Source organism: Nerophis ophidion, linkage group LG03 (genome assembly GCF_033978795.1).
Source record: "Nerophis ophidion isolate RoL-2023_Sa linkage group LG03, RoL_Noph_v1.0, whole genome shotgun sequence".
Taxonomy (NCBI): Eukaryota; Metazoa; Chordata; class Actinopteri; order Syngnathiformes; family Syngnathidae; genus Nerophis; species Nerophis ophidion.
Genome location: NC_084613.1, coordinates 36,160,768 through 36,173,071, shown reverse-complemented (window position 1 = coordinate 36,173,071; position 12,304 = coordinate 36,160,768). Strand labels below are relative to the sequence as shown.

Sequence of the window (12,304 nt, the reverse complement as noted above, 5' to 3'; positions counted from 1 at the left end):
ATACTCTAGCCTTTAAATAGACCTCCTTTTTAGACCAGTTGATCTGCCGCTTCTTTTCTTTTTCTCCTATGTCCCCCCCTCCCTTGTGGAGGAGGTCCGGTCCGATGACCATGGATGAAGTACTGGCTGTCCAGAGTCTGGACCCAGGATGGACCGCTCGTCGGGACCCAGGATGGGCCGCTCGCCTGTGTATCGGTTGGGGACATCTCTACGCTGCTGATCCGACCCCGCTCGGGATGGTTTCCTGTGGACGAGATTCTCGCTGCTGTCTTGGATCCGCTTTGAACTGAACTCTCGCGGCTGTGTTGGAGCCACTATGGATTGAACTTTCACAGTATCATGTTAGACCCGCTCGACATCCATTGCTTTCGGTCCCCTAGTGGGGGGGGTTGCCCACATTTGAGGTCCTCTCCAAGGTTTCTCATAGTCATCATTGTCACTAGCGTCCCACTGGGTGTGAATTCTCCTTGCCCACTGGGTGTGAGTTTTCCTTGCCCTTATGTGGGTTCTTCCGAGGATGCCGTAGTCGTAGTGGTTTGTAGAGTCCTTTGAGACATTTGTGATTTAGGGCTATATAAATAAACATTGATTGATTGATTGAGCTTTTTGTTATCGGGCACTTATCCTCCGCTGTTGCCATTTATAGTATGAAGTAGCGTAATGTTCTAACTTGTATCTCACTATGCAAGTGCTAAAACTGGGGTTTAGATAATTCACTCATGTAACTTTAGTAATTAGAAAGTTCCGGTCAGACGGGTTTTTCACTATTGTTGCACTAGTGAACTGAGGAGATGGTGCTCTGTTATTGATTAGAGCAGTGGTTCTCAACCTTGTTGGAGGTACCCAACCCCATCACTTTCATATGCGCATTCACCGAACCCTTCTTTAGTGAAAAATTATTATTTTTTATTTTTTTCATATTCAAGAAAAAGTTATATTTTTTTTACTGGTGCACAAAATGAACCATGCATGAACATCACCTTGTTCAAAGAACAAAACCAACACAATGCATGAACTCACAACAAATTACACACCTTAAACACATTACCATGAATTGATTAACGTGGACCCCGATTTAAACAAGTTAAAAAACTTATTTGGGTGTTACCATTTAGTGGTCAATTGTACGGAATATGTACTGAACTGTGTAAACTGTACTGTTTCATATAATGTATTCTCTTTCTTTGCAATCTGCTAGTAAAAGTTTCAAATAGATCAATCAAACAACCTGCAAATCAGATGCAAAATTAGAGGGAAAATTGTTTCGGGGTATCCATAATACGCTGATAGGGAGAACTTATTTACACGAAAAGTCGAATGTGTCTTTACCTCCGTGGCGGAGGTTACGCCGAACCCCTGAGGCGGACTCACTGAACCCCTAGGGTTCGATCGAACCAAGGTTACGAACCACTGGATTAGAGTAAAGTTTGAATGTCATTAAAACAGATAGCTCCATCTTTTGTCACTTCTTCCACTCCCATCCATGCACGCTACACTGCAACAACAAAGATTACGGGAAGAGACCCCTGCGAAGGTGAACCACGTACATAAGGCCGCCCACAAAACAACGCACCCTGAAGCAACTGTCAGAAAGTGACATGAAGATGGTCTGTAAAACATAATCCATGCAACATTTTGACCAAATAACCACGATTACATGTTATGTAGACCACAAGGAAGTGTTTTCAACTTATAAAAAAAAATATATAATATGAATAATGCGCCTTATAATCCGGTGTGCCTTTTGAATGAAAAAAACCTGACTAGTGGAACGGGCCCCCCTAATGGGGCGCAGTGCGATGCCGGGCTCGGCATGGCGGGGGGGTCGCCTGTGACCTCGGGGAACATACCTATAAACACCACCGTACCGCAATATGATGAAGTTTATGTAGCCCTTGGCGTCACTGTAACAAGAAAAGACCGGTGTGTTGTTTCCTTTAAAGTTAATAAGCTTACAATGTTATGCAGAGGTATACTTACAACAATTTTAAAGGCAAATTTTACTGTTTATTGTCACGGTGGAGAGTGGGCATGGTGGGGGTTATTTTCTTCTTCCGAGGGGGGAATAACAAAAAATATTATTTATATTGACTGTTGTCAACATTTTGTTTTTTCCCCATTGTGCTTCTTGCTGTTTTTCCCATTTTTGCTGAAGTTGAATTTTTTTTCATTTTATGTTGTTTTTGTATTTTGTAAAGTGCCTAGGAACAATGACAGAGGAGTCACAGACCACAAATGGTCCCTGTGCCGCACTTTGGGCACATTTGCTATAAAACTAATTGTTTTGACCACTATATTCTTAGTACCATAATATATTTGTTCATCCTATGGTCACATATAAGACGCAAATTACATGTTGTAAAATCTTGCCCTATTTCGCCCTTCTTAATTTCCTCTTGAGGAAGCCTAAAGAAGCTTTTATCCTTTTCGCCATTTGAACAGTTTTAACTGCCTAAAACAACAATAGGGGTTTTTTTGGTTTTTTTTTTTAATGGCAAGATGCTATTCGGAACACCTAGACAACAGACACTCACTTGACCACTACTTCGAGTCTCCCATATTTAACGAGCCGGACGTCACGTTTGGTGAATACAACTTATAAAAGCACACCTATTAAAAATGTTTATTGTGTCTTTATGTGTTACTTACAGCAGCAGCAACTTTGGTTTTTCTCAAAGGATTTCAAAGACAAATGCAAAAAAAAAAGACCTTTTCCAAGAACATTCAGAAGTAGTGGAGAGAAGTGGATTCATGCACTGTGGTGGATCTAGGAGAAAAGACAGAAATATTCTTAAGGATAATATTAAGGGTAGACGGATCGATCCAAATACCAATATTAGTGTGATGAGATTGATATTTTTCAATTGTCTTCTGCTTATTTTCACAAATATCTTCTTTGTACTGTTGATCTTGTCTCTGGGACTTTATTTAAATAAATAAATCAGTCAGTGCGTTTTTTTTTCCCCTATCTGGACTTGAGTGGTTTTTCTGAGGAATTGTGTTTTTTTTGTAAAGACAATATTTTAGCATCTCTTTGATATGTAATTTTTCCTATTCTGGTCTTTGATCCAACAAGGTGTTTGGCGGCGAGCTTGGATGCAGAGGCCACTCGCTCTCGACTCTGGAAATTTACACCAGAGTACAGGTGAAAAAGAGACGGCTCTTTAATTCTTCCATGTGTCATGCATGTATGGAATAGTTGACGACAAAGAATCATTGAATCCCATGAATTGTTTGCAAATTCAGGTAAGGTTTTATACACAGAACGACTGAGAGCCCATACTTGTTTTTGCTTTTGTTTATTTATTTTGCAATGTCAATATAATTTTACTCAAACAAAATATAGCGTAAGGGGATATCTGTATTATTTTGCATTGTCTTACAGTATACTGGCTCTTTAGCGCCGCCCTAGTGGCTCCCTGGACCTCTTTCAGAGATGTGTGAAAATGGAAAAAGATGAAGAAAAATACTGTATATTTTTTTGTTTTAATATATTTTCTGTAGGACAATAAACATGACACACGCCTGCCTAATTGTTAGAAATCCCTCTGTTTATGTTATACATGCTTCACTGAAGAGACTATTTGGCAAGCACCGTTTTGTCCTACTAATTTCAGTGATCTTTAAAGTCATCGTAGTTTGTTTACATGTACAACTATAGATGTGTTTTGTGCCACTCCTTCTTTGTCTCATTTTGTCCACCAAATATTTTATGATGTGCGTGAACGCACAAAGGTGAGCTTTGTTGATGTTATTCGGTCAATATATGACTGCAAGCTAATCAATGCTAAAATACTATTTAGGTTAGCTGTATGTACTTACTGCATTGTTATCCCTCATTTGTAGGTATATTTTAACTCATTTAATTTCCTCTACTTATGTCCTCTGTGTATTTAATTTATATTTGCACGTCTCATGACACATTATCTGTATGTAATCTTGGCTGCATTTCTGATTGTTGCTTGTGTGCCATGTTGTTCCAGACCACAGCAAACATTACCTAGCTTGCAAAGATTGTAATGAATCCTTTAGAAGAAGACAACCTGCCATTTCCTTAAACTTGGATATACACATCTATACCTTTGGCCATTCTGAGCCAGTAATTTCCAGAAGTTATCTCATCCTGTGAGAAGCATCCATTTTACTAATGATTTCCAATGTTGCAAAAATGTGTAGAATAAAAATTTAATTACATTTCTGTCAACAAATATTTGCGTCAGCCTTTTATAGTAGGGTAATATAGCTAATATAGGCACTTACATTATGTGTTGCCTTCATTATTACACTTATATAAGGCTTTGAATTTTTTGCGGATCCACACAGATTGTTTATTTTTGGTCTTTCAACATTTTGGGTTGCCGACCCGTGGTATACTGTATTGTTTTATAAATTTCCTGTTATATTGTTCAGCAGGTTAAAATATGCTAAATGGGATTCAAAATACCTATACATTTGTTTTGTTTGGCTGTGTTTTATTCTGATTCTAATCAGGGTCAACAATGGTAAAACACTAATTGATTAAAAAAACTACATTTTGAATAATACAAGGGCGCTCAATTTAAGAGTATTTGAGGATAGTTATTATGCTTTAAGTTGCAAGCAAATATTTGAAATATGACCATTATTTGGCATAGAAAATGTCACATTGAAACCCGTAAGATCCGACCAAAACATCTTGTCTTACTTGCTAGCATTAGCGTATACAGCAGCTAAAGATGGACATCATATTTTTTTTCTAAGTGTGGGAGGAAGACAGTGGTGAAGAAGGATATTGATGAACATATGGAAAAGTAGCTGATGGTGTGTTTGATGAAGAAGCAGCTGGAATAGAGGCACACTCTGTACGTTATTGTTAATTACGCAATACAATTACTGTAATTGTTAGTAGTAGATTCTATTGTATTGTTTTTTTCCAATATTTCCTATCTAAAAGTTTTTTGTAAAGGCACGTAACATGTCAAATTGTGTTGTTTGGTGGGACCAAGCACCAATTGATTTCATTCGTGTTCAATGGACAACTTTATTTGAGATACAAGTGTTTTGAGTGATGCACTCAGTCACAGAACCAATTAACCTCGTAAGTTGAGGTAATACTGTATGTACAGTAGGCAAATAAGATATATATCAATATCGGTAATACCAAAATTTGCCCACTCCTCGCTAATATACTATTAATGCAAATCAATTCAATACACAAAGTACAGCTTGAAATTGATGTTACTCATAGAACTAATACTAAAGCACTTGGTTTAGTCACTGCTTCTGTTCCACCAGGGACTCAAACCTGGGTTCTACGGCATAAGAGACGAATGTTCTAAGCCAGCCATTGCTCTAAACCAGGGATGCCCAAACGTTTTATGCATGCGAAGTTACTTCTCACTTGACCAAATCGAGGGAATCTACCTCATTCATATATATAATTTATATTTATGCATTTATGAAAGAGATATTTTTGTTAGCAAGTTAAAGGTGTTTAATGAAAATTCAAGCATGTTTAACATTCCTTTCTTTCAAGAAGACAATAATATAAGTTGGTGTATTACCTGATTCTGATGACTTGCATTGATAACATCCGCATTTTCAAACGAGGAGAAAAAAAAATCCTTCTTTCTGTCCAATACCACATGAAAGTGGTTGGTTGTTGTCATCTTATGTGTCCAGCTTCCATATTCGTTTTTATACACTTTACAAGAAATACATTGGTGACAAACTCCTTAGCTTACTAGCTTGTGCGCACTAGCTTCCCTAGACTCTTATTTTGTTAGCGCAGGCAGGATGAAGCAGCGCTTTTATTGTGAAGACAGGAACTGTGCAGTCGGTCTTTCGAGTTTTTACAGCAGGTGCAGCGCAAAATTCTGTTTAAATAAAAAGTGTTTCTCGCCCTCCAGTCGGTCATTTATTCTTAATAATGATCTTGCTGCAACCAGTGTCATCTCACAAGACACTTGGGTGCCGTGAATGTCAATCAAGTGATGAAAGTGAAGTCATAGTGAAGATTGATGATCGCTAATTTTTAGGTCTATTTCTTAATGCCTGGCTGGCGATCGACTAACACACCCTCCGTGATAGACCGGTAGCAGATGTAAACATAGCCCAGCCACATTGTTCGGCCTACCCTTACTTAAGGCATCATTTCAAATACAATGCCAGTTTCAAGGGTTTATGTTTAATATTTATTTTCTTTTGAAAATAACCCATAAATTTGTCCTATGAAAACAATTACACAACCTTGAACTTTTTTTTTAATCACAACAGAATCACACAAAGAAACCCGTTCATCCCTGCCATACAAATCACCCGCCCCAACCCAGACATTGAAATATTTGCAAACAAATCCACATAACAATACAAGATATCTCACTACAAATTTGAAATTGACACCTATTTAAATAGCCAGAGCCCGTTCGTGCCGTGGGAAGGAATTGGAGAAGTGGGTTAAAAAAAAAAAAAAAAAAAATGTGGGGAAATTTAAGCTATAAATTTGTGAGGCTTAACTTTGTCTTGTGCCAAAGAGGGCAAAATCCAGTAAATCTTTGACATTGTGTCTGACCGCAGAGTCTTTTATTTCATATCAAGGGATTTTCTCTGGCAACAAAAACTGCCGTGACTTATTGTGTTATAAAACACCTTTAACATGCCGCAAGATTTGCTCCTGTACTAACGCCTCCGAAAAGTGTTGTTATTTCTCTGTCCTGTCTTGAAAAGGTAACTCTTTGATCAAGACAAAGCGAACACCTCACATTAAAGTAAGCTGCAATCTTCCCTTGAGTTTAGTTATTTTCACATATGTTAGACTCATTCTGCGAGGAGAACTATTTCTCAATGTATGCAGCATTTCTCGTTAGTAGAGGTGTAACGGTACTTGTGTTTGTAATTTCATTGTTTGGGATGATACTTCGGGTTTGGTACAGAAGCGATTTTCCACACGTCAAACATTAAAAATGAGAGACATGAAACGTGCCTCGCTGTTACATGTCCACTCAGTAAACAATTACAATGCAGCCCAGCCTTTGGCTAGCTTGAGTCATGGCTAGGCATGGTGCGAAGGAGAAATAGAGTTTGAAAACTATCTTGGTTAAAGCTTGCAGTTTGTGAAAATTTCCACTTTCTGGCTTTAATTTACATATTTTATCAATGTAAACAAAATAATAAACCAAAAAATTGGGCTGTCAAAGTTAGTGTGTTAAATTATATGATTAATCACAAAAAAAGATTGCATTAATTAACGATTAACACAGATCATTTTGTCCGCTTACGCTCCTTTACCTGAACCGCGTATGGTTACCTGAAAGGCGGCACCAGTTGCTATACGGTCGGTGAGCATATACGGCAGTGCAATAAGTAAGGAGACTTAATGATTGCAAATTTCACTTTAAAATACACCCCAACGGAATTTCAAATAATACCGTTAAAAAGCTTTGAGGAAATAACTTAAAACTTAAATTACATAGATTGCGCTAACTTTCCAGTGCATTTTAAGACTTATACTATATCCCACCCATTTACGGCTTCGAGGATGTCATGACGTAACCATGTTGGTACATAACACGTGCATGCAGATTAGCTTTGGGTGTTTTTACCTAATAAAATTGATTTCACATTATTAAATGTATATTCAATCATAACAATAAAATTACCTCCCTGTGCGTACGTGTAGACAAGACAGGGCGAGTCACCTCCATAAATACCAATCTTTTGTTTTCAGGTCAGCAAAAATTTGTATTACATAAACTTAGTAATTGTAAAAATTATAGACGGTATTAAAGCAAATGTGTTATCTTATTAACCAGTAATGGTAACATAACTAGCCAATGGTGTTCTTGTTATATTTTTCAGTTTGACAAATGTAACTGTTAGCAAATTGCAAAAAGCCTCTTTAAGAGGATTCAAGTCAAACATTTAAAAATGTTCCTGTATGACATTCTGACAATAACATTGCATTTTTGCATATTAATTTAATCTATGCAAGCGAGTAATTTACTGGGATTCATTTTGATTAATCAAAATTCCAAAGTGTAATAATCATAGGTCAAATACACTGTACACTTGTCTGCATTTTTGCACTGTCAATAGAAAATGTAAACCAAATGTGTTCAAAGTATGGTCTGGGGGGCATTTTCAGCCCAAAGTTTGTTTTGCATTGACCCTATGCATAGTTCATCCATTCATCCATTTTTTTACCGCTTGTCCCTCTTGGGGTCACGGGAGTAGCTGGAGCCTATCCCAGCTGCATTGGGGCGGAAGGCGGCGTACACCCTGGACAAGTAGCCATCTCATCGCAGGGCCAACTGATACACAAGAGTCACACTCATATTCTCACATAAGGGCCATTTAAGTGTTGTCAATCAACCTATCTCCAGGTGCATGTCTTTGGAGGTGGGAGGAAGCCGGACTACCTGGGGAGAACCCATGCAGTCACGGGGAGAACATGCAAACCCCACACAGAAAGACCCCTAGCCCAGGATTGCCTTATTGTGAGGCACCAGCACTAACCACCATACTGCCTCCTATGCAGAGTCTAAAAACTGAATTAAGTCATTTTTACCGACATGTATTATTTGGTATGGTCAAACTTGCTTTGTCGGTCCCAGTAAGTCGACCAACTTATGAAATCCTGGTTCACTATGTTCTTCTTAGGACTTTGTTGTCCTTGTAGTTAACACACACACCATATTGGTAAAAAAAATAATTTATCTGCCAGGAGTTCACATTTTTTTCATTTCATTATGAAAATCTTCAAAGTTGTTCACAAGTTTTATGTTTTGCATTTTGTTCTTTTAGCTTAGCGGTGATCTTATAAAACCGTGACCATGGCGTACCGTTACACCCCAACTCTTTAGTATTTAACAAGTGTGATTTTGCATAAAAATATGCTGTATATGATCACCTGTGACAAAACTGTTTCCAACAAGAACAGAGGCCTGGAAAAATGCTTCGAACATCATTTTCATATGATAAGAAAGGCAATGCGTGCACATGCACAAAGAAAGACACATATGCAACATGCGCACACTGGTGCACGCAAACACAACACACACCTTTCACACTGCAGCTAGGATGGGTAGTTGACAATTTAGTCCTGACATATTGCAGTGATGATAGCTATCGCCGCTCACTGAATATCTCCCGTTACCCCCAGTAGCTCTGTCTTACACCTTGATGTCACGGCGAGTCGACAACATCATTACTCATCACATCACCACTGATACACATGCCGAGTGCAGCACTATATCACTCCCATATTGATATGTTGGTTATAGAATTATATTGAATGCGATGTATGAGGACAGTATTTCATAAACACGTTCACGGTTTCACTTTGATAGTCACATGATCACAAGATCACCTTCATTGACGGCCACTATATTAATACATCACTTTCATTTGTCACAAATCCACTGCGTCATATAAAACAATTTTTCAGCTGATATGTGTGCATGGTGTTGTCGTCGTGTGTGGGTCACATTCAAATCATTTTCATATTGACTCGCCGAGGGCCGCTTGTTTCTGTTACTTCATTGGAGGCCCCGTTTGATTTGCGCGGGACATACTCAATGTCAAAGTTGCTCTTGTGCCGTCCTTTCCCTCGGCTCCAGGCGAACAGAAGCAGGAAGCAGAAGATGACTACACCTAGGAAAGACAGGCAGCCCATGGCTGTGGATATAATGATAGTCTTAATGTCTAAGGGGAGTGTCATGTTGTATAACACGGTGCCGTTCCCCCAAGTGTTGTTGGATTCTGTCAAAGAATTCGAGCTCCTGTTGCTATTGTGAGATCTGTCCCCAATGCCCAGACTCTTCACAGCTAAAGAGGCAGACAAGCTGGCATTGCCAGCAGGGTTACTCGCTACACACAAGTACACCCCGCTGTCATGCAGTTCTGCCGCCTTGATTTCCAGGGTGCCATCTGGTTGGACTTCCACCCTGCCGCTGCTCTTGCTTGTGACATAGCGTCTGTGAGGCGTAATCCAGACCACTGACGGCCGCGGCGCTCCCTCCGCCGTGCAGCTCAAGCGGGCTGGTTGACCCTCATCAGCCATCAGCAGCTGTGTTGTGTTTGGTCCGATTTGAGGCTTGGTGCAGGTCATGTACCTGGAGACCAGTGGTTCGTTGAGCTCACGCAGAGTTTTTCCCAAAAGGTGCTCAGGGGCGCTGCACTCAGGCTGGAGGTCAAGAATATGCAGGGAAGGGGGCCTGTAGCTATTCAGCAACCAAAGCAATCTGCAATCACACACCAAGGGGTTTCCACCCAGACAAAGCCTCTGGAGGCTGTCTGGTGATGCAAACACCCCCCTCTCCAGAGAGTCCAGGCGGTTTTGTGACACATCCAATAGTTTCAAAGATTTCAGGCTAGTAAATGCAAAGGGCTCAATAGAAATAAGCTGAGCCCCTTGGAGACGAAGCTCCATCAAATGCGGGAGGTGGCCTAGCTCTCCTTGATGGATATGCTGAATGCGGCAAAAAGACAAGTTGAGATGTGTGAGGTAGGGAAGGTGGCGCAAAGCTGCACCGGGGAAGGCAGAAAGATTAGTGTTAGTTATGAATAAGGTTGTGAGGTTGAGGCCATGCAACGAGAGAGGGGGTAGAGTTTCCAGCCAAGGCCAGTAATCAATCTCGAGTCGGCGGAGGTGTGATAGCCTCTTGAAGGAGAAAGGCTTCAGAAAAGTGACACTTAAATGCCGCATAGATAGTTCCACTAGGTTGTGTAAGTGTGATAGAGCATCAGTTGGGACCACAGTGAGGTTGGAACGTTCCAGTGTCAGACTCAGAAGTCCAGTTAATCCCAAGAAGGCCCTCTGAGAGATGAAAACAAGTTCATTGTCACCCACTTCAAGCGATGCTAACTTGCGCAAATCTTGAAAGGCGTGGTCCAGTAGAACCACCAGTCTATTGTGGCTGAGGTCAAGCCGGGTGAGGTTGGTCAAGCCTGACAACACGCCCGCAGGAACGAGCTGAAGCATGTTACTGCGTAAGTTCAATGAGCGGAGAGCGAGTTGACAACGGAATGATCCGATTTCCACCACACTGATAAGGTTGTCGCTGAGATCCAGGTCCTCTAGCTGCTGGAATGAAGAGAAATTGTCTGGTGTGATTATGCGTAACTTGTTCTTGCTGAGATCCAGGACTCGAGTCTCGATTGGAATGCCTTCGGGGATGGTGCTCAGACGCCTGCGGTGGCAGCTCACCGACTTAGTCTGGGCAGAGCACTCGCATCGGGCGGGACAGCTCATTGTCGAGCTGGCCAAGAGTAGAAGTATGGCCCCACCCAGGAAGAGGTGGTAGTGCGGGGTCGGGTGTCGCATGACTCTTTTACCCACGTTGCCCACTGTCATCGCACGGTTCTATAGGTCCAGAACACCATCACGATCCGGCCCTGTCAGACAAAGAAATATGTTAGAGGTTGTCACGTTCGGTGCGCATTGCGATGCGCGGATGTGTCAACTCAAGATGCATGGGACCAGACAAGCAAGTAAGCAGGTAGGAGCTGGATTTAATTTATAAAATGACAAATGAACACAGATGCAAAGACAAAAGAAAGCGCATGCAATGCATGGGGAGCTAGGCTAACACTAGCACTGAGGTAAAGTCCAAAAGCTGCGCGTGTCGTGCGCCCAAAAGCTAAGGTGGAACTTAGCAAGCCAAAAACAGGACCAGATAATCGAACGTGAGTGTTTTCAAAAAGCAAGTGAAGAACTCAGGCAGAACAAAGGGAGGAGGCAGCTATAAATACAGAAACGCTAATCAAAAACAAGTGTGCGCCGGACGTCAGTGCAGGTGGAACCAATGAAGTCGCTATGGTGACGAATACAAACAAGGAAGTGCTCAAATACTGGGATCGGCAGAGTCCAAAACGTGATCAAAACATACACAAAAGCAAACAATAAACGATCGGTGTAGCGGATCGTGACATTACCCCCCCTTAAGGGGCAGATCCCAGATGCCCCAAAAAACCCAATATACAGACAACCCCTTCCCAAAACCAGACAGTCCAAACGTGACGGGAGGGCGGCGGGAGGGCTTGGCGGAGGGTCGGCAAGTACAGTGTCCCCGAATCCACTGTGGACACAACAAGTGGCGGCGGCGGGTGGAACGTCACTGCAAACACAGTCTGGGTGGCCGGAACCGCAGAGGCCACCTTAGTGGCTGACGAAGACCAGGGCGCGTCCTCCAAGGAGGACGCCCGGGATAGGGACACAGCCGTGGCCGGAGTGGAGGTGTTCGCGCCCGCTGAGGTGGACGCCCGGGGTACGCCCACACCCGTGGCCGACGTGGAGGAGGCTTGGCAGCAGCAGACGACGGTGCGG

At 41.5% G+C, this 12,304-nt stretch overlaps 1 protein-coding gene across 2 annotated transcripts in view; it reads right to left on the bottom strand.

Annotated features, from left to right (window-relative positions):
* Window positions 1–527: 527 nt before the first annotated feature.
* The window catches only part of lingo2b (leucine rich repeat and Ig domain containing 2b), a 192,190-nt gene continuing 180,413 nt past the window's right edge, over window positions 528–12,304 (bottom strand). For both annotated transcript variants that reach the window (XM_061895052.1, XM_061895053.1), the window contains one exon: window positions 528–11,373. In XM_061895052.1, the coding sequence (XP_061751036.1) occupies window positions 9,467–11,332 (1,866 nt within the window). In that variant the 5' untranslated portion in view covers window positions 11,333–11,373 and the 3' untranslated portion in view covers window positions 528–9,466. The remainder of the gene's footprint in view (window positions 11,374–12,304) is intronic.